Source organism: Lepidochelys kempii, chromosome 2, assembly GCF_965140285.1.
Source record: "Lepidochelys kempii isolate rLepKem1 chromosome 2, rLepKem1.hap1, whole genome shotgun sequence".
NCBI classification, from domain to species: domain Eukaryota; kingdom Metazoa; phylum Chordata; order Testudines; family Cheloniidae; genus Lepidochelys; species Lepidochelys kempii.
The window spans coordinates 9,001,201-9,028,310 of record NC_136381.1 but is presented as its reverse complement, the minus strand read 5'-3'; the positions used below and the strand labels follow the sequence as shown (position 1 = coordinate 9,028,310).

Genomic DNA, 27,110 nt, shown 5'->3' with positions numbered 1-27,110 from the left:
CCGGAGTTGATGGGAGAGTGCTCGGCAGTCGATTTATCGTGTCTAGACTAGACGCGATAAATTGACCCCCGCTGGATCGATCGCTGCCCGTCGATCCAGCGGCTAACGTAGACAAGCCCTTAGATAGATACTGCCCTCCAATGGCTGGACCCCAGAGAGCACATAGAACTTACTACCAATAGCAGCCAAAGGAACTTTCTTTTAGATCAAATGCTAGAGGCCTGTGCTTCTGGAGCTTCAGGATATGGGTTCTAGTCCCCGCTATCCAGGGGTGGGAGTTTGTGTGGTCACTGTGTAGTGTCTGCAGCACATGAAATTATTGTAGTAGCTTTACTGCACCAAGAAAGTTTTAATAGCCTCTCTGGCCAGAACAGCATGAAGCCAAATATGCAACAGAGATTTGCCTGCAGAGTAACAATCCCTATATATTGTGGCAAAGTTCCTCCTCTACCTTGGTGGGTCCTGCGCTTATCGGCGGACTTTGCTCTCCTCAGAGATTCACAGTAGCCCTCAGTTTGGCCACTTTCATGGCTGAGATCTGCCATTCACTCAGCTAACCTCATCACTGGCCAGCATGGGGAAAAGGAAGGAGAACAATTACCACAGTCTCTGCTGGTCCACCTAGTGGGTCGGGGGACAGGCCAGGGACCTTCCCCTCTGGTGGGACCCACAGTCCAAGTCAACTCCTCCTATATCCAATAGGGAGTTGGGGGGATGGGTGGGAACCCGGGCCCGCCCTCTACTCCGGGTTTCAGCCCAGGGCCCTGGGGATCACAGCTGTCTATAGTGTTTTGTGTAACACCTGTGTGACAGCTACAACTCCCTGGGCTACTTCCCCATGGCCTCCTCCCAACACCTGTATCCTCACCACAGGACCTTCCTCCTGATGCCAGATAGCGTTTTTACTCCTCAGTCCTCCAGCAGCATGCCCTCTCACTCTCGGCTCCTTGCATGCACCTCACTAACTGGAGTGAGAGCCTTTTTAAACCAGGTTTCCTGATTAGCCTTAATTAATTCTAGCAGCTTCCCAATTGGCTACAGGTGTCCTAATTAGCCTGCCTGTCTTAATTAGTTCTAGAAAGTTCCTGAGTGTTCTGGAATAGTCCTTGTTATTTTACCCAGGGAAAAGGGACCTGCTTAACCTGGAACTAATGTATCAACCTTCGACCACTCTTTTGTAGCCGTCTGGCCTGACCCTGTCACAATACGTATATAGTATCATAGGTGTCCTGTGTGTTACAAACCATGTCCCTGCCCCATGTTGCTTACAAACTAACTAATCTGAAAGCACAGCTAGCTGGTAAGGGGTAGAGGAGATAGTGGCCGGGAAAGATGGCACATAGTTTTTCCAGGCGGAGCAAATCATCTATGGCATTTGCTTCACATGTTTCTTGTTCATTGCGTTTGAATAAAGTTTATTTCATGACTGGTTTGAGATTTAGATTTCTCCCCTTGGTGGGCTACTCTAGAAAGGCTTCTTGGGAGAAAGGAGTTCTAAGACGGTGGAGGTTATGAACAAGTCAACAAGTAGTTTGTTTGTTTCCGTGCAGTTTCCACGGTAAACATCTGATGAAGTGAGCTGTAGCTCACGAAAGCTCATGCTCAAATAAATTGGTTAGTCTCTAAGGTGCCACAAGTACTCCTTTTCTTTCAACAAGCTATGTGTATTTGACCTCAGAGATACCCCCATGCTCCTCCAGTCACTTTATGCTCGGTAAAAGGACTGGCTGGACATTAGCAAGGACAAAGAATAAAGTCTCTGCATGTGAACACTGCATAACTAACAACCAAACACAACACATGGAACCTTTAACAAGAACATCCCTGCCAGGGAGACCTTGGAAGAGACTAGCTGCAGATGTATGTGAATTACCTAGTAGTTGTGGACAATTTTTCCTGGTATGTAGAAATAATGTAGTTGGAAGACATAACATGTTGTGGAGTTATTGAGAAAATGAGGTTCATTTTTGCTCATTTCGGTATTCCAGAACAACTAGTGACAGACAACGAACCACAATTCACTGCACAGAACATAAGTCGTTCCCAATGAAATATGATTTTGATCCTATTACTGGCAGCCCACATTACTCACAGGCGAAGAAGAGGCTGAGAGAGCAGTACAGACAGCCAAGAAAATCCTATAGCAGGAAGATCCATTCCTTGCTCTTCTGACTTACAGATCAACATCAGTAGGAACTACTGGATATAGTCCAGCACAGCTCTTGGTGGGAAGACAACTCAGAACTGCTGCTCCAACTTTGGAAAAAAATCTGTCTCCAAAGTGGCAAGACATGAAGAGAGTAGCCAAATCAGATAAAAAGGCTAAAAGGAAACAGTCATGGGATAAGAGGGAAGGTCCTCTCATGGATCAGTAACTGGTTAAAAGACAGGAAACAAAAGGAGAGAGATAAATAGCTGTGTCCCCCAAGGATCTGTACTGGGACCTGTACTGTTCAATGTATTCATAAATGATCTGGAAAAAGGGGTGAACATTGAGGTGGCAAAATTTGCAGATGACAACAAAATTACTCAAAATAGTTAAGTCCAAAGCTGACTGCAAAGATTTACAAAAGGATCTCACAAAAATGGGTGACTGGGCAACAAAACAGCAGATGAAATTCAATGTTGGTAAATGCAAAATAATGCACGTTGGAAAACATAAAATCCCAATTATACCAACACAATAATGGGGTCTGAATTAGCTGTTACCACTCAAGAAAGAGACTTGGGGTCATTGTGGATCGTTCTCTGAAAACATCTCCTCAGCTTGGTGCAGCAGCAGTCAAAAAAGCTAACGAAGTTAGGTGCCATTAGGAAATGGATAGATAATAACAGAGAAAATATAATGGTGCCACTACATAAATCCATAGTATGCCCCCACATTGAATACTGCATGCAGTTCTGGTGACCCCGTCTCAAAAATATATATATTAGAATTTTAAAAAGTATAGAGAAAGGCAAGAAAAATGATGAGGGGTGTCATAAATATAAAGGGAAGGGTAAACCCCTTTGAAATCCCTCCTCACCAGGGGAAAGCTCCTCTCACCTGTAAAGGGTTAAGAAGCTAAAGGTAACCTCGCTGGCACCTGACCAAAATGACCAATGAGGAGACAAGATACTTTCAAAAGCTGGGAGGAGGGAGAGAAACAAAGGGTCTGTGTGTCTGTCTATATTCTGTCTTGGCCGGGGATAGACCAGGAATGGAGTCTTAGAACTTTAAGTAAGTAATCTAGCTAGGTATGTGTTAGATTATGATTTCTTTAAATGGCTGAGAAAGGAACTGTGCTGAATAGAATAACTATTTCTGTCTGTGTATCTCTTTTGTAACTTAAGATTTTGCCTAGAGGGGTTCTCTATCTAATTTATCTAATTAATCTAATTACCCTGTAAGGTATCTACCATCCTGATTTTACAGGGGGGATTTCTTTATTTCTATTTACTTCTATTTTTATTAAAAGTCTTCTTGTAAGAAAACTGAATGCTTTTTCATTGTTCTCAGATCCAAGGGTTTGGGTCTGTGGTCACCTATGCAAATTGGTGAGGCTTTTTATCCAACATTTCCCAGGAAAGGGGGGGTGCAAGTGTTGGGAGGATTGTTCATTGTTCTTAAGATCCAAGGGTCTGGGTCTGTAGTCACCTAGGCAAATTGGTGAGGCTTTTTACCAAACCTTGTCCAGGAAGTGGGGTGCAAGGTTTTGGGAAGTATTTTGGGGGGAAAGACGCGTCCAAACAACTCTTCCCCAGTAACCAGTATTAGTTTGGTGGTGGTAGCGGCCAATCCAAGGACAAAGGGTGGAATATTTTGTACCTTAGGGAAGTTTTGACCTAAGCTGGTAAAGATAAGCTTAGGAGGTTTTTCATGCAGGTCCCCACATCTGTACCCTAGAGTTCAGAGTGGGGGAGGAACCTTGACAAGGGGTATGAAACAGCTTCCAAAGGAGTAGAAAGACTGGGACTGTTCAACTTGGAAAAGAAACAACCAAGGGCGGATATGACCGAGGTCTATAACGTCATGACGGGTGGGGAGAAAGTGAATAAGGATGTGTCATTTATCCCTTTACGTAACACAAGAACCAGGGGTCACCCGGATGGAAATAAGTAGCAGGTTTCAAACAAAAGGAAGTATTTCTTCACACAACACACAGCCAACCTGTGGAGTTTGTTGCCAGGGGATGTTGTGAAGGCCAACAGTATAACTGGGTTCAAAAAAGAATCAGATAAGTTCATGGAGGATAGGGTCCATCTATGGCTATTAGCCAAGATGATCAAGGATGCAACCCCATGCTCTGGGTGTCTCTAAGTCTCTGACTGTCAGATGCTGGGACTGGATGACAGTGGATGGATCACTCGATAATTGCCCTGTTCTGTTCATTTCCTCTCAAGCTATTGGCCACTGTTGGAAGACAGGACACTGGGCTAGATGGGCCACTGGTCTGACTATTCATATGTTCTTATGTTCTAAGAGCTTGTGAACACTTTTACAATAGACATCATTCAGTTTACAGAACTGCTGGTCTAGAGCCTGGTGACTGTGTTCGTGTCACACTGGATGGAGAGAAAGGATGGACAACTCCAGCTGCCGTGAAGAAAAATAATTGAGCACCCAGATCATATGTGCTTGAGACCAAGACTGGAGAGCTCAATGGAAACCATGAACAGCTACAGTTTGTTTCTCAGAAAGATCAATCAACAGAGCAAACTCTACACATGAAGGATGAAGAACAAGACGACAACGACTCAAGGATTCTAGACTGACCACAGCTAGTCATTGCAACTACAGGGTTCGAGTTGTGTAGTTAGAAAGCCAGTACATTTCAGAGAAACACAACAGACTGATACTTCTCAAACTTCAGAGATGGCATGATAGTGTAAATATTGTAAGGGGTAGGAATGTACAACTTAAAGGGGGAGATGTAATAGAATGCTAAACTGTATTATACTGTGTGTAAAATACCTTATTTAAGCTCACCTCAGCCGTACCTCCTTCTCCCACAGCCCCTGCACGCACTCAGACCGCCACGCCCCTCTGAGAACTCGGGTTGTGGTGACACCAAGGAGGCGCCTGTCCCCTACCTCATCGAAGACATCGACACGAGCGTGGTGCTGGAGCAGGATCTTCACTATCGCGGTGTGTCCTCGCTCTGCTGCCACCAGCAACGGGGACCAGTCATTCTAGAGAAGGGAGGGAGCAACGGGGCCTGCTTAGCTCTTTGTCCCTTCCCCGCTATTGTCACAGCCCTCGAGAGTCAACACTCTCTGAGGTTCAGAAATGCTGTTAATTCAGTGGTGGTGAAAGGTGCTGGACTAGCGGCCCCAGTGACGGAAGCTCCGTGTAGCCACAAGACGATGGCAGCACCAGTTTCCGCACACGCCTTCCTTGCCAATGCGTTCTGGAGGGACCCACCTCTGGCACTGATATGGTACCTCAGTAAGTTCCCCCCTCTCTTCTGGGGTGGTTGTCAGTTAACACCTGCTGTGCTGGTGGCTCTGTGACGTGGCCACCCATCTCCTCAGAAAGGGACTGAGGCCACCAGCTCACTCCATGTCAGCCAAAGAGCCGGCAGATGGCAATGACTCCTCACCACTACCCACCCTGCCTAGGGGAAATGACCCATCACCATCCCCCTGGGACAACTGCCCCCCCTAGACCTTTCCAAGCCAATACACCACCAGAGACTGCTTTATTTCAGTGGTTAAAGGTAAAACTGGTGAACTGGAACACATGGCTCCTTTGCGTGAAGAGGATCTGGGATTTCTGAGTAGCCAGTGTTAGGAGCTGAGTCTCACAGGGGAATGCTCCAAGGGGACTCAGGGACTGGGGTTCACCTCTTGTTAACCTGCCAGGCAAAAACAGAACTGGCATAGCCTGGAGGAGAGTGCTTGGGTGGCTGACAGGCCAGTGTTGTCAGGGAGCTTACAAGCCAGACTCCGGCATGCTGCAAGCAGGGGGTAACCAGGGGACACAATGCTCTGGGTACCCCAAGAACCAACCCATGGAACTATAGCGTAAAGAGTTGAGTCAAGGCACCATGCAGTTATCTATGGTTAGTGGGTATTGTTCTCTCTGCTGACAACTGAATATAGCCTGCCACTTGCCTAGTTGGGAAGGATTTTTCTTCAGCATCCATATCAGTTTAGCAGCATCAAGGCATGCTGGCTATTTACCATTTCCCTGGCTATTCAAAGTCAAAGGTGATGAAGGGTACAAGGTCAAGATTTTTGCACAGTTTGCTCAGTGTGGAGCAGAACTCCCTCACCTCGCTTACATTGCAATGGAACTCTCCTGAGCTAAACTTTATTCTGCTGATTGCTCCTGCTGGGGAAATGCTCCCCTCAGAGATGCAGGGGTGAGGTCCCAGCCCAGAACAGAAATACCTTGGCTTGCTTGTTAATGGACTGCTGCATTTGGCTGGTGCTAATGTGCTTAAGCATCTCCAGCAGGACGTCCGCATTGCCCACACGGGCGCAGTAATGCAGAGGGGTCTCAAGGGACTGCAACACAGAAATAACCAAAGGGACTCTGAGAAACTGCTCTCCGTGCACCCAGTTAGCCTGAACAACTTTGCCACCCACCCGGGCAAGAGTGGGGGACACCTTAAAAACAAATGTCCTGCCTGTTATGCATAGACCATGAAGGGAAGGGTTTGCTCTGGGGTCCTTAACCAAAACTCTTTCCTCTCCACTATGGTGCAACACGCTCTGCACTGGTTGTTTCTCCAGGTGGTGGGCTCCACCTCAGAGGGGGCTGCGCTTTGCTGGTGTGGTGCATCTAGAATGGGGGAAGTGCTTTGGGATCCATCAAGATGCACAGAAATATCAATGTGCGTCATAAACATACAGTTTTGTTTGTAATTATTTTCTAAAGTCTGTATCCAAGTGACTGCGTATCCAAGTGACTGCGTGGGGGCTTGTTTTCAAAAGAGCTAAGCACATAAGCTGCTTTAACAAGGACAATGGCACTTTTGCCAATAACTCCCCATGTGGCCCACTGAGTAAACGACCCTTCTGCCAGGAGTCTTCAGGACAAACAGGACACAGAATAAACTCCAGCTTCATAGGTCTGGGAAAACCCATGCCCCCAACTTTGCTAACTTTGAAGTTCCGTTCAGTCTGTTGGAAGGAGCTCGGCAGACGGCCCATACGCTGATAACAAAAACAGTGATGGCATACATCCACTGAGCCTTTTTCCCCCAGGGGCCCCAGGCTCGTACGTACCACTCTCGTGGTACGGGAGATGTCGGCATTGTACTCCATGAGCATGGCAATGATCTTGGTCTCCTCCCCCTCAAAGTGAACCATGTCCTTCTTCACTGCGGCAGCCAGGTGGAGGGGTGTCTCCCCTGCCTGCGAAAGGGTACGAGCCAAAACACAACAAGCAAAACAGCACACGCACCCACCACCTCTGATTGTGCCATCACGCAGTGCTGTTCTGTAACCACCTGGGGTTAGCACAGAGCCTGGGCAAGCACAGGAAACTGCGCCCTGCAAACAAGGGAATCTGGCCAACTTCCTCCGATTCTTCCCTATTCATCTACAGCTCCCCTGCATGGAGGCTACTCTCAGTTTATCCTACCCTGTGTTCAAGGCTCTCCCATGCTCATAAGTGGTAGCCAAAAACGGCCTTTTCCCTTGCTAGGTCATTGATCTCGCCATAGAGGGGCTACAACTCAGCAGGAGTTTGCCCTTCTGCCTCAAGTCTTCCAACGAACTCAGTATGAATGTGGAGATTGAACAGCAGCCCATCCGCTGTTGTAGGGTCTGATCCAAAGCCCACGGATGTCAGTGAGAGTCTTTCCATTGACTTAGGATCAGGACCATAGAGAGGAACCCAGAGCAGAGTGAGGTGGAGAGAGGGGACAAGAAAGGGTGGGAGGATTTCTGGGCAGAAAGTGGCAGTTTGGGCAGACCCAGACCCTAGAAGTGGTTCCTAGTACCACCACTGAAAAGCAGCTTTCTGTGCCACACCTTCCAGCCTTGGAAGGGACTGGACATCCCGGTGGAAGGTAGCGGTGGGAAGGGAGCCTTCAGAGGAAGTGGAGGGTCCTACAAATAAAGCCATCTTACAATACCACTTGCTAATTGAGTTGATGCCCAGTGTATCGGCCTAGTCCCGTGGCCTTATCTATCATGCTGGGAGTGGGCCTGGGGTGCTTGTTGCCATTCTCACCCGGTGCCCTTCAGACAAATAGGGACTCTGCCACATAGCCCTCCTCCTCGCCATAGGAGTGGGTTACTGATCGAATGTGAGCACCTCCAGCTGTCCCCATGAGAGGGTGACAAGTTTGAGAGGTGTTTCTGTGACTTGGCTAGGAGGGGTTCATTCTCCCATGCCATGTCATCCCTCCCCCCCCCACACATGTACATAGCATGCTCTGTTTCACATGCCCAGACATTGGGCCCGTCTCATGTACAGGCCCCTCCCTCTCCCCCTGGTCACCTTGTTTTCCTGGTTGACGCAGGCGGAGGCCTCCGCGTGGCTCTTCTCCGTGGCCAGGTAGTTGAGGATCTCCTCCACCACGGGCAGGTGTGAGTGCTGCACGGCGATGTGTAGAGGGCACTCTCCAGCCTGCCGGCAGGAAAGGGGCATTCAGATGGGCGGCTGCCTCGCTTACAGGGCTGTCTCTGGTACTGCACACGCCATCTCCCACCACGATATAAAACAATCTCCTCCCATCTCATCCTCATTCCCTCTCTCCTCCCAGAAATGAATGACCTTGCCAGGCATGGTGGCAGCTGACCCAGCCACATGCGGAGAACCATCCCTCAAGCCTGCCTCTAAACTCCTCCCTCTTCAGCCTCCGCACTTCTAGGTCTGTAACCCGAATAAGGCTAAAGGGGGATAAACCACCCCATTCCTTTAGGCTCTCAGTTCCCTTCAGACATCCACTGACAGCGCAGAGAGTCACATGGCTTGAGTGTGTATCATAGAGGTTGTTCTGTGGATGGTGTCCTGCACGCTACAGAAGTGCCAAGGGCTCTGCCTGAAATTTAAGGTCCTTTGAGTTTCAGGATCATTGTCTATGACTCTCCCCCACCGGGCTGAGCAATCATTAGTATGAACACGGTTACTGAGTCTATACAAGGGATTTTCTATTGACTCCACACCCAAGCGCTAAGCAGGATTGATCCCTGCTACATCAGCCTTTCTAGCTGTGAGACAGTAAAAGCAACCCGTAAAAACAAACAAACTCAAAATATTGGGCCAATGCCCCCTTTAAAAAACACACACAAAACTTTGTGATGGAAAAAGGAATCCTGAATAGTCCCCCAAGTTCCCTTCTTTATTTTTTCCCCAGGTTTTGTCTGCCCCTCAATACTCTATGGTGACTGGACAGCGACAGAAATGATCCCGCCACAAGAGTCAAGAGAGTAAAGTTGAGCAATCGAGAGTGGAAGAGACCATTTCAAAGTCTTTTCTGGCTTGTTTTTGACAGCAGCTCTTTCTAGTCAATAGCTCATTACTAGTCCGGAGAAAGGAAGTCTTCGTTAACTACCCACCTCCCCGCACCTGTTCAGTGGCACATGCTCTGAAACGCGGAAGAGATTTTCCAGCAAAATCAAGGACTGGCAGCACCAACACTCATATTTCTAAAGCAAAAAACAGACACTAAAAAGCAAAAGCCCAACGCTCTCAGGCTGCCTTTCTAACCAGAGAGAAGCCAAAAGGGCACAAACCCAAGGGCTACAAGCCTTTTTAGGTCGGCTTTCTCCACGAACCAGAAGGCAGTTGTGTGCATTTGGTTTTGGGGTGAATTGTAATGCTCCTGCGAACGGGGACACTGGCAAAAGCTGAGCCTAGCAGGGCAAGCAGCACCAAGCTTCCTGCCCACCCAGCTTTGCATTTCCATCACCCAGCCCTGGGGTCTCCCCAGATCAGACACTGCTCATCGAAACAAGGCCGACCCAGCTGCGCGGAGGGGGGCTACAGAGCGGACTGGGAGACCGGCGAGCTCATTGAAACACTTAAAACCTAATTCCTGTGTGAGCCCAGCTGTCCAGAAGAGACAGGCCAATGTATTCACAGCTCACTCCATCACCTGGTTATTTTACTTGGCCTCATAACTGCTAAATAATGAGCAATCCGGGTTTGTTTGACAGATCGGTCTAACCCTTTGTGCATGTTAATGTTAAGACATATTTTAGTTCTGACATAAATCCCAATGGGATAAGACTGAGGTTGAAGAAATGATCATCACTGGCCCACCGTGGGCTGGATGGTCCCAGCTGCTGGGGGTGCGCTGGAACCAGTGCTCAGTACACACGCAGGTCCTGGCTACTCCTGAAGGGGCAACGTATGGGACTTGGTGGGTCAATGGTCTGATCTGCTCTGGCAAGTCTTGTGTTCCTGGTCTTTCCCACAGAAGGTTCCTGGGACATGTGGCAGAGACCGAGTGGGTCTCGGCTGCCTTGGGAGCCACCTACCTTGGACTGTGAGGTGAGCTCCCCTCCTTCCTCGATCAGGGCCTTGATCATCCTCAGGTTGCCATGGCGAGCTGCGATGTGCATGGCCGTCTCACCGTTCTGCAGCCAGAGCGCAGCACTGAAATGAGTGACATGCCAGCAGGATCCAGCCCCTCCCTCTTTGCCCCCAGGAACGTGGCTGCGTGCTTTACCTCTTGTTCCACATTGACGTCGGCGCCGCTCTTCAGCAGCATCTCTGCCACCTTCTCCCCCTCGTGGATGCAGGCTGCGATGTGCAGAGGCGTCTCCTGGGCCTGGGGGAGACACAGAAGAAGATTTAGAGCCCTGTGGAACAGCCTCGGCTTCTCTTATTACATCCACTCAACCTGAGCCTCCTTGGTGTCTGGCACCCTGGGTCATCACTTACCCCTGTGCAAGGGGGAGCAGCATGAGGGCCTTCTGATTGGGTAGGTTTCACAACCACCTAGTACACAGGGTGCAAAGCAGGGGGGAATCAGGCCTGGTATATTTCATACACTTCTCAGAACCCATGATTGTCAATCTCAGTCTCCCCGGGACACCTGGAGTCTTCTTAGCCTCCCTGAGCTCCAGTGTCCAGAATGAGTGGCATGAACACCTTCTGCCTGACAGCCAGTCCTGCCCCTGATCTAGGGCTGCCACCTTCAAACCTCATCCCATGGCACAGGGTCATTGAGCCATGGGCAGAAATTTTCTGAATTTTGATTTTGTTTTGAGAAAATGTTCACATTCCGCTCCCCCCTCATTTTTTATCCAGCTCTTGTTGTGATGATGTCACTGAAGAATTAAAGCCTCATCACCACACCATGGTAGGACCTCTCACTTCATGACATTATATCAGTTCGGGAGGTGTTTTGGTGCAGAGTTCACAGTCAATTGCAGGGCATGGGACTGCCATGTTGAAATCCAAACCAGTCCACAATAATCAGTCAACCCTTTCTTACCCTCCCCTCAAGACTAGTGGGAGAGTCATCATCAAGGTAGGAGGAGGAGCTCTCCCTTTTCCCTTCTAAAACCCCAGATCTGGTGGCTTTGGTCATATTTATATGATTTCATTTATCCAGAAGTCAAAGGTGAATGTATAAAGCTATGACACCATCTGGAACCCAACCCAGTTAGCACTTTCTTTCCAAGATAAAACCTCATAACTATTAAATAAATTGCAATTCTATTGTATCGGACAGGCTCTCAAACTACCAGGGATTTCTGTCATTGTGAGGATCAGACTGAGGTAGGTTAGCTCCATCTCCCTACCTACAAGATCCCCATGGCTACCTTGCTAGCACACCATGCTGCTAGTTTCAGCCTGCTTTTTATAGTTTGATTTCTGAGAGCTGCAGGGATTAAACCAAAGAGAATCACAACAAAACAGAGGTTAGAGCTGGGCAAAATTTTTCAAATAAATTTTTTTTTTAAAAGTGAAATAATGTAGATTTGGGTCAACTGAAACATTTTGCAAATTTGTGTTGAATTTGCTTAATTGTTTTGATCGCAAAAAACAACAACGACAAAAATTTTCTGAAAAAGTTGAAATGTTTCATTGGGTTGTTTTTGAAATGAAAAGTTCTAACTTTTCAATTCAGAACAACTTTCCCTTTTGAATTTTACTTCAATGGAATGTAAAGACACATTTTAAAAGGTAAAAAACTGGAAAACAAAACCAGATGGAATCATTTTTGATTTTTTGGTTTGGCCACTGAACCAAAAAATCAGTCCCAGCTCTGGCAGAGATGGCAAAGCTCTGTGTGGGCCATTGCAGGATTGCTGCCTACACCACGTGTGGACTAGATGACCCAAGAGATCCTTCCATCTCAAACTTGTAGGCTTCCACATTCTTCAGTGCTTTGCAGAGGCTACTTCTAAATGTCTCCCATGTTGATTATTCCCAGTATCGTCAGAATGAGACACCCCGGGAGCACACGGAGGCCAGTGACACCCAGAAACTTCACAAGTAATTACATGGCCGTTATCAACAATTCTGTTATGCAGATAAACAATGGCACAAAACACTGAAATCCAGTGGCAGATAGACGGGGGCATAAAGTTTTTTAGCCTTATGACTGATCACTCACATCTCCTGCTGAAGAGCCCCGGAGTGCCAGTCATTATCTTTCCCATCATCATCATCATTTGTGGCTGTCCTCCTGGCAGTGCCGGTGCCACCCCTTTGGGGGCCCTAAGCAGGAATATTTTGCTCTGCCCCCAACACATACTAATAATTAGCAGGGGGCCCCGTTGAGCTGCTTGGGGCCCTGAGCAATTGCTCAGTCTGTTTATGCCTAGTGCAGGCTCTGTGTCCTGGCATCTCCTTGTGTGTCTTCCCCCATCCCCATCCCCGCCAGCACACAGGCCTGACAACACCTTTTATCCTGTGTCATGCTTACACATGCTAAGGCTCATACATATGCATAAGGGTTCCATACTTATCCGTATCCACATTCCACTGATTTAGGGGTGTCCCATTTCTCAGTGGCTACCCCCTTATTGTCAGTAACATCTACATCAATGAGTTACCATAGAAACTAGAGGCTATTACAGAATTCCCCAAAATGTTAGTTTCAGGTATCCTGCAGTACTAACTGGAACATTGTGGCATATTTTCCAGTCTATTGCTGCATGGTTTCCCGAACATCGGCACTTAACACATCCTTTACTGTGATCTTACACTTTATCGGCACCAGGTTATCTTTCAGTATAGTCATGCTAACCTGTTTCAGGCCTAAGCCTTGTGTGGCTCAACTGAATATTTTACAGGCCTCTAGGCCCTGGGTCATAATACTCATGAATACGTATATTTCACCTCTATATCCTAAATATACTTACTGTCTTTTATTCTTGGCTACAAAGCCTCTGACACTTCCCTTGGGAGAATATTCCACAGCCTTTAGATCTCGCTATTAGGGGCTTTGCCATCACTGCTTGTTATAAATCCCTAACAACCTCCATCCCTCAGAAGCATTTACAGCATGGCTAGCGGCTCGTGTCCCACGGAAGTGGTGCTTAACGGATCTGCACAATGTCTTTCTATTTGTTCCAGCATCATACAAATAAAGAGGAATATTTCCAGCCCAGAGGAGCTGTCTGTACAGGTCCCATTAGCTTTATTGGGGGTACACACTGATAACTCCCTCACCCCAGCCAGCTACAATCCATCCCAGGGTGTCCCGTTTCGGAAGGGTTTCCCTGCGTGTGCTCAGGGCTCTCACACCCCAGCTGGCGAGAGACGATGTCAGCCAGTCCCCGCGGTTCAGGCACACGGCTAGCTGTTCTTCCCTGGTGCAGAAAACGCTGCTGGTGGGTGGTGCTGTGACGCCACCTGGTGTACGTTTGCAACAACACTACAACCGGGTTCAGAGGGAGCCTGGAGTAGCCTTCTGGTTTTTTAAAACCAATCGGGGCAAATTAGAATTGGATGCAGCAGAGCTCTGTGTCAGTGAATGAAATCCCAGCAGAGCCCACAAAGATCCTGATCACTTGGCAGTCTGTACCCCTCTGATACAGGGAGGGCATCGAAAACACAACCCGCTTGGGTGCCGGGGGGATTGGGAATAAGATGGTATTGTTACAGCAGAGGAAGTAAGAAAGAAGCACTGATTATGAAAGCAGGAACTAAGGTTACACCGCCTGCAAGGAAGAGTCACACCCCAAGTTTCGCCCCTACCTTGCCTCCCTTGAGTTGGACCCGGGCCCCAAAGCCCAGAAGAGTCTGTACCACCAGCGGCTTGCAGTGCTGGGCAGCAATGTGCAGGGCCGTGTAGTTTTCTTTGGTTCGAGCGTCCACCTCTGCCCCCCTTTGCAGCAGGGCCTTCACCACGGCAGCATGACCGCGCTTGGCTGCCGCGTGCAAGCAGACCGCCCCATTCTGAAAGAGAGGCAATTGGTTCCACGGGCGCTTGGATTTTCAACACTCACTCCCTCCATCCACTCTGACACCTTAACGTGTGCGGGGCGGATCGATTTGCCAGAGGGCTGGGGCATCACTTGTGCCGGAGGAGCTGGTACGGCCACTCTGTGGAGCTGGGGCTGTGGCAGACTCACATCCACCGTGGATCAGGCATGAGATGGGGGACACAACACGCATGGATCAGGGGGTTACACTGGCTCTTTGTGGCTAAGAAAAGTGGAAATATAGAAAGCTAGGTGGGGAAACAATTGTGTGTGGGGGATTATGAAAGTAATTTGGGGGTAACCGTCATCGAAATTTGGATGAAAGTTTGTGTTGAAATGAGAAAGACTTCTGCCAGTTCCATAAATCAAGTCCTGGTGATACCGAAATATTGCTCCTGGCACCCTTCTTATGCATGTGAGACACCTGGCAGCCTCCAGAGCTTGTCAGAAAAAGGTATGGAAAATGTACGAAGAAGTGAACATTTTTCATTGGGTTTGAAATGTTCAGTGAAATTTTCTCCCCTCCCCAAAAATATCACTTTGTTTTGCGGGGGGGGGGGCAGGGGGTGGACAGCCAGAGGTGAATATATTTCCCCAACATTAGTGTGTTCTATGCAAGGTTTATTGGGACTGGAAATGCAGTTTCAATAAAGCAGATGCAACTCCAGGCTAAGACGACAGCTGGGAAGGAAAGATGCAGCAGTAAAGGGCAGCAGTATGGCTAATGGAAACAGTTTAATAAACAAGTTGGACTCCTACAGCATCTTAGCACTCAGGATCTCGGTGTGTTTTGGAAACAGTGAGTCTTATACCATTCACTAGGAGAAAGGTAGAAATCCCCATTTCACAGATAGGAAAACCGAGGCAGAACGTTATTAAAATGACTTATGTGATGCCACATAATTAAATCAGTGACAGCTGAGTGGAGCCCTGCCACACAGTTCACATATCTGATATATGGTGTCTGTCCCAGGCATGCTACTGTCTGGGATGGTTTATAAGATCATAAGTTGCTAGGGTGGTGGGAAATAAACCTCTCTTGTCTAAATTTTTACTTTTCCAGTAAAAAAATGAAGGGGAGAAAGTAAGCTTTTAAAAAATCTTTTGATAAATTTCAAACAACGTGACATTTTTTCACAAGGTAATGTCTTTTATTGGACAGCTTCTGTTGGGGAGAGAGACCAGCTTTCGAGCCACACACAGCTCTTCTTCAGGATCTGTTGGTCCAAGGATATTCAAGAGACGAGGACCCGAAGAAGAGCTCTGTGTGGCTTGAAAGTGTGTCTCTTTGCCCAGCAGAAGTTGGTCCAGTAAAAGCTATGACCTCACCCGCCTTGTCTCTCTAAGATCCTGGGACCGACATGCTACAACACCACTCCATCTTCTTCATGAACATTTTTGTTTTGGCTGAAAAGGCGTTTTCTGTCCCCCCGAACCCAAGTGTTGGCTGGATGTTTTGGAGCAGCTCTAGCAGCTGACATTGGCCCTGCCTGACTCTCCTTGCTGGGTTACCTTATCGGGCATGTGCAGCAGGACTCCTTTCTTCAGGAAAGCCAGAGCGGTGTCAGGGTGCCCATGCTCAGAGGCAACATGCATGAGGGTGCTACCGTCCTGCAGGGAGCAAGGATGGGCAGCAAGTAAGAATGACAAGAATCTCTGGGCTAGGCAAGAAGCTGGGCAAAGGTTCCACAGGTGGAATGGGTCAGATAAGGACCCTGCCTCCCATTCCCCTCCTAATGTCCCAGCCCCATCTCCCTCTGTCCCTCCAATTTCATCAGTATAGTATTCCTGTACCACAGCTGTCTCCTGCTTTCACCTGTGCACCGGAAACAGGCTCTTTCTGGTGCGCGGGCCCTTCTGGGCAGCTGTCACAATGCACCAGCACTTGTGCTGCTTGTGACTGACATTACAACGAGGGCTGGGCGCCTACAGGCAACATGCTCATCACAGCTACAGTGGACACAGGCAATGTTGAGGATAGAACAGAAAATCAGCCCAAACACTGGCCTCTCCCACATTACACAACAGTGAATCCTCCTCAGCTGGCACTAGGGTAGGGGTGGGCTAACTACGGCGCAGGGACCACATCCGGACCTCTAGACATTTTAATCCGGCCCTCGAGCTCCCACCAGGGAGCGGGGACAGGGGCTTGGCCCACTCCGCGTGGCTCCTGGAAGCAGCGGCATGTCCCCACTCTGGCACCTATGTGTAGGGGCAGCCAGGGGGGCTCCGCACCCAGGAACCGCGGCCAATGGGAGCTGCAGGGTGGCACCTGCGGACAGGGCAGTGTGCAGAGCAGCCTGGCCAAGACTCCACATAGGAGCTGGAGAAGGGACATGCTGCTGCTTCTGGGAGCTGCTTGAGGTAAGCGCCGCCCGGAGCCTGCATCCCTGAGCCACCTCCGCACCCCAACCCCCTCCCACCCTCTGAACCCCTCAGTCCCAGCCTGGAGCACTGTCCTGCACCCCCAAACCCTCATCCCCAGCCCCACCCCAGAGCCTGCACCCCCAGCCAGGACCCGCACCCCCTCCCTCACCCGAACCCCCAATTTTGTGAGCATTCATGGCCTGCAATACAATTTCCATACCCAGATGTGGCCCTCGGGCCAAAAAAGTTGCCCACCCCTGCACTAGGGCTTTTATCCTCTCAATGGGCCACCACCATATGGCAACATGCGCAGCCAGTGTATTACAGTGGAAGTGTCCCCACATCACATTTCCGTGTGGATTCCAGTTAGAGCCTTGCGACCTTTGTGCCCACAACCCAAACGTCTTTGAACAAACCAGTTCCCTGACAAAGAAAGGCACTTGCACTGCCCTGACTGAGAAAGCTGGCTAATTCTCGCCTATTCCTTGGCTATACACTTCATTTCCCAGCACTGTGTGTGAATAGACATGCTGAGGGTGTGGCGCCAAGCTAAGGCAACAAGGACCTAATTTCCAAGCCAGTTTTGTCTAGCTCAAGATTGTGAGCAGCAACCAAACAGTGGGTACAAGTCGTGGTCCTCTCTGGCCTGTATGCCAAGCTGCTACTCAGAGGAACGTAGACACACCCACACACACTCACCTTAGTGCGAGCTAGCACATTGGAGTGGAACTTCTCCGTCAGCAACTCCACCACATTGGTGTGGCCTCTTTCTGCAGCGATGTGCAAGGGGGACCTGTCCATCTGCAACCATCAAAGAGAGCAGTGTTTCCAGGGAAGCAACTGGAGCTGCCGGCATTTATATGCAAGTGTAATGTGTGCTTGGGAGGGAGAGAGCCTGTGTGCAAACCTAAGCGGAACATACCCTCAGTTGGAACAGATCAACACCTGCCTCTACTACACTTTGTATAGCCAGGGTAAGCCTGGATCTGAAGCTGTGGAAGTTGTGGGGAAGCTGGCATGGCTGCTGTTCTTGGGGTACTTGCTCATTGGCTAGATGACTTCAACCTGCCAAGGGTGTCAACCTATTACCAGCACTACCGCCCACCCAAACGTTTGTTTAAACCACCACAACACAGCTAAACCAAGCAACATTTGCAGAGTCAACTGCATGAATGATCAACCAGTTCATTCAACAGCTCGGGCCTCTTTGTCTTCATTGAATTGAATCAGTTAAAAGACAGATCCTTACTGAAGAGGGGAAAGGCTGTTACCCCAGGCTGACTGGAATGGGCCCTTGAAAGACTTTTCTCCCTTACCTTGCCTAGGGCTGCTGCCTGCCTGGATGGATGGGGAAAGGGAGGAGGTCGAACCACTTTCACCAGCACCATGAAGTTTAATGAAGGGAGGGAAGTTCCTGGTTTGGACTGTCTGCCTGCTGAGGCAGATGCAGGTTTGAGGGCTTCCAGGCCATTAACACCAGAAACCCTGTAATCAAAGGTGCCCCTCAAGGAATCGTGTAGTGTCCGCCAGTTTCACAGGTATATCACTCCACTAGCTGTCCCAAAATGACTCAAACTGGACTCTCGGGATGCTCTGTAAAGAGTTAATTAGCTCTCTGGCATGTCTAAGTAACCGTGTCTCTGTCTCAGGATGAGCCAATGGCAGTTTACTCTGATGGTGCAGAGCTGCACATTGTATGCTCTGTTGGTTGAGGGTATTGACCCATCCACCCACCCATCTATTACACCTCTCCGTTTGGTATTGAAGTGCAGAAGAAAAGGACTCGAGATCCCATTAAGCAGTCCCTAAGTCAGCCAGTTCCCACTCCCCGCCCCCTTTTACACACCTTGTCTGCTACGTTAGGATTGGCCTTGCAGTGATGGAAGAATTTCAACAGGGCTTCATCGCCTTCCCACGCAGCGACATGTAGAGGAGTCTGACCTTCATCCTAAAACAAAGAGCGTTAGAAAGTCCTGGCTGTAGTGTAACCAAGCTGCCCAGCGGCTCCGCCATTAGTCCAAGCAAACAACCTACTGGGCAGGAGAATTTGGGTACCTGAGACGGCCACCTTGTGTTGCACTAAAGCATCACTCCTCTGCCCTGAAAGTTTCACCTCCTGGAATGACATCACCTGGTTAACCAATGTCACTGTTCCAAGCCTGGAGATAGTGAGGGGGCAGCTTCCTGTAGCGTTGGGGCTGCTGCTGTCTGGAGAGCAGGGTCTGGCCTAAACAAAGCCAGATCAGCTTACAGAGATGCAGCACTGCTCCAGAACTGGGTAGGCCCAGCTCCTGCAGTTTGCAAACAGAGAACAGGTTTCTAGCAAATGGGAGGTATTTGCAGCTCAGGCAGGACAATCTCTCAGCCCGACATGAGTCTCTTGCGGGGGTCTCTCACCCAAGGCCTACTGAAGCCTATGCAAAAACACATTGGTTTCAACGAGCTTTGGATCAGGCTTTCAACGAGGGACAGATCAACTCTGAATTATTACTCATCATTTGTATTACTGGAGCACCTAGGAGCCCTAGTCATGGACCAGGACCTCATTATGCTACACACTGTACAAACACAGAACAAGAAGATGGTCCCTGAATAAACCCAACCTACCATGCAACCCAACTCCCATGGTTTCCCTTGGGCAATTTCCCATGTTCTCAATGCCCCGAAAGCCAGTACACTGTGACACTGACAAGAGACCAGTTCCTATTAATTCCTTCCATTGTTTTCCTTTTATTGTATTATGTAAAGAATCTATGACCCTCTGCTGAGGACTTCCTGGGTCATAATTACAGATAGAACTTGGAGCCTTCTGCTCCAAAAGCCCAGATCCAACCACTCCAGCTAAAGCAGACTCTCCTTGAGCAGTAGGCATGCTAGAGCTTCCAGCATACACTTCCATGGACCTCTCCGCTCAGTTACATCTATTCAGAAGCCACCCCAATGAAGTGTGTTTAATTAGGTCACAAGTCCTCAGCTCGGTGGGGAGGTATGTGAACAAGTCTCAGTGGGTCTTGTCCATCCTCCCCTTCTCTATGGCTAGATAAAAGGGGGTCCCCACAACTATTCTGCTGTAACCTGGGGTTGTCTTAGTGTATGTGCCATGTGCCTCAGGTGGCACGTGGCCAGGACTCATCACCGAATTTGGTCCGCTCTCTTTCTTAGCTAACCTGGGGTGCTGGCATGGAACAGTTGAGAACCACCGAACCACGTAACTCTTGTGAAAGTTGTTAGCGCCAACTATTGGGGAAAATATAGAACTGAAAATGGTGCTTGCATTCCTGCCAAAGAGAAACATAACCAGAGACCATGATCAATGGGAGTTGGTCGCCTGGTGGTTGGAACCATTTCTGATTAGTACATTTGTAAACGTGTGATTGCACATTGGAACCTGTCCTTCGAATCAACGTGTTCCTTTTAAAACCAGCCTCCTTACTCTGCCAGACGCTGGAAGGAGAAGGCGGATTTGAACCCGCATGGGCCTTTCAATATATTTCAGCACAAAGCTGACAAGTGCTAGTGCTAAGTCTGTCCTGGTTCTGGAATGCTAGCAGACGAGATTTATCTTGGCATTTTGCCTAATTCACTTAAGGGACTTTTATAAATAACCCAGGACCTTTTGGCCTTGCAGTTCTACAAAACTGCTTTGTTTATTTGACTGTTTAAATTGGTCCTGAAAGTTTTAATGAAAATAAACTTCTTGTCAGAGACCATTTTCTTCTGGGATCCCTGAAAGGACCTCACAAAGGATTGCGCAGCTCTTTGTAACAGGTGTTTTCCTTATTTTTTGCACCTTTGGGTTTATTAGAGAAGAAGACAAGGAAGAGAACAAATAATTTGGGGAAAGGTTATTGGCCCCCAGCTGGTTACACGCTTCTTTTACCCACAGAGCCTGCCTCAATCCCTGACTTTTGTGAACCTGACTAGAGCGATGGACCTCTTTCATTTCTGCTCAGTGACTCTAAGCCCCGCTATGAGAAACTGACATACTGTTACTGTATGCTACTGTTACTACTGGTAACGACCATAGTTAGACCCTTTTCACAATGGTGGTGCTAGAAGGATTCAATCCATAGCGTAGCTAGAGAGAGACACACACACAAAGATTGTACAGCGGAAGAACAACAACCCCACCTCTTCAATCATCCCCATTTGCTTACAGACCCTGGAAGCCATATGAAACAGGGGTCCCACAACTTTGAAACCAGGGTCAAAAACTCCAGAGTCCTGTCTACCTTAGTGCTGATGTAACCCTCTGCTGAGGAGAGCTGGTCAGGAATTTTTCATCTAAAAATGCTGATTTGTCAAAACCAAAACTGTTTGTGAAACAGGGTCGGGTTCAACAAATTTCCTGACTTGGAAAAATGTCAAGAAAAATGTTTCCGAGTTATTGAAATGTTTCATTTTGACATTTTTCTAAATGGAAAATTCTGTTTCAAAACAACTTTTGGAGAGAAAACGACTTTTTGATTTCTAGTTTAAGCTAATTAGACTGGAGAAAAAGGTGAAAGAAGTCAAAATTGAAATGTTTTGAAATGAAGTGTTTTGAATAACCCAAAATGGAAATAAAAAAAAGCAAGTTTTTTGGTTCATGAACATTTTTGAGATTTTGACTTTTCATCCCAATTCGAGACAGGACAAATTTTGAACTTTCGAAAATATTTGCAGGACGGGAAAACCATGTCCTACCCCTGTGTGCCCGATCCAGAGGATAAGAGTCTGTTACAGCCCCCACTAGGGAGCCTTGCCTCTTCAGCTCAAGCTACAGCTACTCAGGCTTTTAACTCCGGAGGTCACTGGTTCAACCAACCAGTATATCTGCCAACATGGCGGGCATCACACCTACACTGTTGGTAAGCGATGCTGCAACTGCTCTGTTGCTAATTAACTTGCACCAATGTTCCTAGTGCAGCCATAACCAGGGAGACTTGAAAATAAGCGTGAAGCAAATTAGTTGAGTATTTAAAGCTGCAAACATTTAACGTCACTAATTTTATGTAGGCACATGATCTCTATCATCGTTATTAAATTCATTTTCAGCATGCATGCAGTTAAAGAGTGGATTTTTAAAGGATAATGTAGTGTATCAATGAGCTGGTAAACTCGGCTAGCTGAATACTTCCATGTAGAGGAACTTTTGATTTAAGAAACCTCAAGTTTAAGCTGCAAGTCCAGGAGCCTTCACTGTTTAACAGCTCCTCAGGAGAGAAGGCCAAAAAATTGAAGAACCTTTGGCTTATGCCTTGGATTCAGGAATTTAAACTCCACTGGTGAAGCTACATAGAGCTTGTGAACCCCCCCCCCCCCACCAAACGCAATAGCTCTGGATTGCTTTGGGTTCAGAGAATTATATATAAACCACCGCCGTCTAGTGCTAGTGCAACATGAAGGTTGAAATATCTAGCAACCACACTGCCGAATAGTATTTTCTATTCCAGTTTTCTTTTTGGAAGGTAAATTTTAAAGTATTATTGACTGTGTTCAATTCAAAGGAAGTGCACAGTGACCAAGATGATGTTGCTGGAGCACACTTAGCCTTGGGAATGCCCTGCCTTGGAACATATTTCTACCTAAATATCAAAGAACATAATTTTGAATTGAATGTAATATTACAACTTGGACAGCATGTGGTGGGGGGAGGTATGGTGAGGACTGACTATTCAGTATATCATACTCAGCATATCGTTTTGATCTTGACCTTTCATTAGATGACTACCAATCTTTCACCAAAGTCTTCAGTTATCCAAGGTTGTAGGCTATAGAACTGAGCAAATAATTCATAAGTAATGATTTCATCTCAGTGGTAGCAGATGACAGAGCAAGGAGTAATGGTCTCAAGTTGCAGTGGGGGAGGTTTAGGTTGGATAGTAGGAAAAACTTTTTCACTAGGAGGTTGGTGAAATGTTGGAATGCGTTACCTAGGGAGGTGGTGGAATCTGCTTCCTTAGATATTTTTAAGGTCAGGCTTGACAAAGCCCTGGCTGGGACGATTTAGTTGGGGATTGGTCCTGCTTTGAGCAGGGTGGTTGGACTAGATGACCTCCTGAGGTCCCTTCCAACCCTGATATTCTATGATTCTATGATTGACTTCTTGAGCTTTCATTATCAGATTACAACCTTGAATTTATCTTTTGACTTCCCCCATAGGAATCATTCACAATATTAAACTTTGAAATTCACACACTGTTGGTTTGTTACATAAATCACATGACATTCTTTCTGTTCTGTGATTGGATGACTTATGTAACCAACCAATACTACACAGATTTTGGATATTACAACTAGAGCTGGGCAAACAATTTTTTTTGCCTGAAACCTCTTTTCAGTGAAAAATGTGGATTTGGCAACATTGAAACATTTTGTGAATTCGTATTGATTTTACTGAATTGTTTCGGTCAAGAATATTCTAAAATAATTAATTTAGACATTTTCAAAATGAAATTTCCATTCTGAGGTTTGAAATTACTTTGTGTTTAAAAATTTCCTTTAATATTCTTAAAGAATCAAAAAAATGTAAAATGGTTGAACTGGAAACTAAATGTTTCCATTTTGTCCAAATGAAATGTTTTGTTTGACCTGAAACAAACTTTTTTTGTTTTGTCTTTTCCATTTGCTGAAACATTTTATTAAAATAGTTTTTGGGTTGACCCAAAACGATTTCCTCCCCCGATTTTTCAGAATGGCCTGTGAACTGAAAAATCGGTTATTCTCACAGCTGTAATTAAAACCAGTCCTAGTTTGAAATTCATTTTTAGCAAATATTCAGGAACTGAGCATAAAACTTGCTTCTTGTGAGGATTCATGCTTGTGAAACCTAATCACTCCAGTATTTGTACAAAGCAAACACGAAGGAGTCACAAAGAGAGAGAAGCAAGATTTGTTTTTACAACTGATCGGCTATCAGGGGACTTTTTCCAGCTGTCTGCTCAGCTCTAATGATAGCAAAGGCCAAACTTGTGCTCACAATACCAAGCTTTGCGTATGTTATACTCACATTCTGGCAATCCACCCCAGCTCCATACTCCACAAGGATTTTGGCAACTTCCACATCTCTTTTCCTGCAGCTTGCATGCAGCACAGTGTCGCCATATCTCTGTAATGAACCAGCATCACTTTGCCTATCAATCAATCTTCAATCATGCAGAAAATGGCGGCTGATCCCCAATAACACAGATATCTCGGGAGCTGTAGAACATATTACTCTGGCTCATTGAATACCGGCATTGTCGTTTGTATTTTCTGTTGTTAGTCACCCACTATCTGTGCCTAACATTGCTCCCGTCACCCAGGGACAGATTAAGATTTATTGGGGCCCCCTGGGCACAAAGAACATATGGCTCGCCACACCTCCCCTGGGGCCCTGGCCTCTGCTCCTCCAATTCCCCCCAAGGGCCTCCCCTCTGGCCAGGCTGGAAGCCAGAGCTGGGCCATGGTAAGAGATGCCCAGAAAGCCTGGGCCACTGTGGGGAGCCCCCTCCACCTGCCCTGGGGGGGGGGCCCATGGGCTGCAGCCTGCTCTCGGGCACCCCACCCAGGGAAGTTCTGGGGATCTCAACGGCAGCCCAAGCTCCCTGGGTGGCTCTTACCACAGCCCAGCTCTGGCTTCCAGCCCGGCCAGAGAGTGGGGCCTCGGGGGGAAGAGGAGGAGCACGGATGGGGCCACAGTCCCAGTGATGGTGGCCCTCCCCCCTTGTACACACGTTCTGGCACTCCTGGGGCCCCCAAATTGGCTGGAGCCCCTGGGCACAGGCCTATTCATCTGCCACTGCTGCCACCACTGCACAGATGTTCAGGGTTTCCCTTTGGAGGACTGCTTAGTACCCGTTGCAGAATACTGAAGGGTTACCTTGTTCTGGGCGTTCGAAGGGCCCAGCTCTGACTCAAGAGGACAGGCATTGCGCAAGCTTCACGTAGACGCAGCTCTACCAATGCACCTCATTCCTAGCTTGCAACACCCCCGCCTCCAGCTACTCCAGAGGGCCCCCTCACACAGCCCTGCCTGACCGCAAGTCATCTGCGGTTCCATTTCCATCCCCCCATCACAGCTCTACCCAGGCGGATCAAGCCCGGCCTACAATGCCAGGCCTGGGGTAACTCTGACACCAAGGCAGCTAATGGAGGTGCTATGTTGGGAGACTTTTCTGAACGGTTTTCTTTCTGCTCTTCATTGTACTGTTTTAACGCACAGTAGAAAAGAACATTTATTTTTTTCCCTATTAACCCCCTACATTTTCTATTCGGCAAACACCAATTTCCTCCCCTCCCCTCCGCCCGCCTGAATGGGGCCTGAAATGGACACAAGCTATTTTCCCTGTCTGCTCGCCTGTCTGCCCACAGCATAGATGTTAACGGATTCTTCAGAGCCAGCAGAGGAAGCCCAAGAGCAGGAAACAAACAGGCACCAAATCTGCAGAGGGGTTTAATTCCTCTGACAGAGTGTAAGCACCAGCTGGTGTAAATCAGCATAGCTCTATTGATGTCAATGGAGCTACATCGATTTCCACCAGCTGAGGCTCTGTGTGTCCATCGGAAGGCTGGAGGGGGGCATATGGGGAGTGAGTGGGTAGGACTCAGGCTAGCTCTTAGATAGAGTTTGATCTCGCCAGCCCCTGGTGATGCAGCAGTGGGGAAGACACAAAACCAACGGAGGATGTGCTGCGGTGTCAGCGGTGGGGTGGGCGTGTGTCCCGTACCTTTTCCCGTGCGCTCAGCTGGGCCTCGGCGTGCGTGGAAAGCAGTTCCTTACAGACTCCCAGCTTCCCAGCTTCCACGGCAAGGAAGAGAGGAGAGCGGCCGTCCTGCGGAGAGGGCAGAAAGAAACCAAAGCCTTGGCGGGGCTGGTGACGCCTTTCATGCAGCGCCCCTGGGGAACGTGGGCCTCAGGCATGGAGATGGAGACACATGTTTCAGGTTGCCCCTGTAGCCCATGGCGTTCATTTAGTGCCAAGTCTGGCCTCCAAGCTGGGCCCGTGTTACAAGAATTCACTGCCCCCGTCACATATAGGGAAAGGGCCCTGCTCACCTGGTCTTGGCTCAGTCTAGCATCTTTGTGAGAAGCCTTCAGCAGCATCTGCATCACACCGACAGCCCCAGTGGGACGGAGGGCTGCGTAATGAAGTGGCAACTGCTCCTTGGGCTGCAATGGGGAAGGAAGGCAAGGGGCAGATTTAGACTAACATCCTTAGGGGGCAGAGGCTGCGGATTTCTCCTTTAATCTCTTCTTCACCTGAAAAGCCTGACGCACACCTCTGGGGCCACAGAAATAACAACGGATGCTGGTGCTGAAAGGGGCTGAGGGGCAGCTCTCTTATTGCAGAACAAAGCTGCCTCTCCCTAGGGACGGCACTCCAGTTACGCAGTCTGCCTTGGGTGCAGCTGAGCAATTCACTCACCGAGCAAGAGACCGCACCAGGAAATGAGTCATCGGGGTAACAGTGAACAGCCAGAGCCACTTTCCAGGGGAGCTGCTAAGGTGTTCTCACAAGGGGCTTCAGATCCATAGCGACTGTTGTAAAGAATGCTTGGCCGGCTACGATCCTAGCATGGCACTGGGCTATGGAGGGAGGTGAGTGCTAGATATGGAGTCGTTCCCCCTCCCCTACTGCTCTGGCTTTCTTGGGTTGTTTGAGGTGTAGAACCACTATACGGACATGCCCTGCTCAGGGTAGTGAGGTAGCACAGTGCGTTGTAGTGAGGGGCAGTTGGATGTAAGAAAACCACTTTGCCTCCTATAGCATCCCTGGATGTCAAAGTGCTTAAGCCACACAACAACCTCGGGAGATAGGCCAGAGATCATGATTCACATGATTGGTGATTCACATGGAGCCTGATACACAGCCCGACATCTTCCCATTGATTCCAATGGGCTTTGGAGTAGTGCCTTCCAGACAAAGGGTCTCAAAGCACTCTAAACACTGATCAGAGCCCGTGTATGAGTATATATGGGCTAGACAGCTGCCTATAGGCTGGAACCACCCAGTATCGCCAATCTGGAGCTGTGGAGGGGAAGAGAAGATACGTGCAGAGTGGAAACTACAGGGGAGTTGTAGGCAGCATGAATACCATGCTTGAGCTGGACACTGGAGCTAACAACTCTACACAAAGCACAAGGGGACCCCTTGATGGCCAGGGGGCAGGACCTCTGTGTTAGGTCTCACCCACAAGATGCAGGTGCTTTATACAGAGAAGCACACGCTCCAGCATGCTTCCAACATGCACAGCCGCTCTGCAAGCTGCAGGCAGAGCGTCTGGCTTTCTGCAGTCGCAAAGTCGGCTCGCTGCTGCAAAATCTAAGCTTTCAGTTACAACACAACCGCATTTCTAGCCCTTCGGGCTCCGAATTAACCCTTCATGTGTCAGCTGATGCAGTGCCCTGTCCCAAGCCTGCAAATGTGCATGAAGCAATAATTGGAGGGGTG

The 27,110-nt window shown here is 48.3% G+C and overlaps 1 protein-coding gene across 5 annotated transcripts in view; it reads right to left on the bottom strand.

Annotated features, from left to right (window-relative positions):
- LOC140906317 (uncharacterized) overlaps positions 1–27,110 on the bottom strand; it is a 77,376-nt gene that overhangs the window by 26,417 nt on the left and 23,849 nt on the right. For 3 of the 5 annotated variants that reach the window (XM_073330012.2, XM_073330008.2, XM_073330010.2), the window contains 13 exons: positions 25,715–25,828; positions 25,386–25,490; positions 23,687–23,785; positions 18,542–18,643; positions 17,395–17,496; positions 15,841–15,939; positions 14,102–14,302; positions 10,614–10,715; positions 10,423–10,521; positions 8,438–8,566; positions 7,216–7,344; positions 6,376–6,492; positions 5,074–5,172 (listed from right to left, as the gene is read on the bottom strand). In XM_073330012.2, coding sequence (XP_073186113.1) covers positions 5,074–5,172; positions 6,376–6,492; positions 7,216–7,344; positions 8,438–8,566; positions 10,423–10,521; positions 10,614–10,715; positions 14,102–14,302; positions 15,841–15,939; positions 17,395–17,496; positions 18,542–18,643; positions 23,687–23,785; positions 25,386–25,490; positions 25,715–25,828 — 1,497 coding nt within the window. The remainder of the gene's footprint in view (positions 1–5,073; positions 5,173–6,375; positions 6,493–7,215; positions 7,345–8,437; positions 8,567–10,422; positions 10,522–10,613; positions 10,716–14,101; positions 14,303–15,840; positions 15,940–17,394; positions 17,497–18,541; positions 18,644–23,686; positions 23,786–25,385; positions 25,491–25,714; positions 25,829–27,110) is intronic. The other 2 variants (XM_073330009.2, XM_073330011.2) reach the window with 2 other exon arrangements.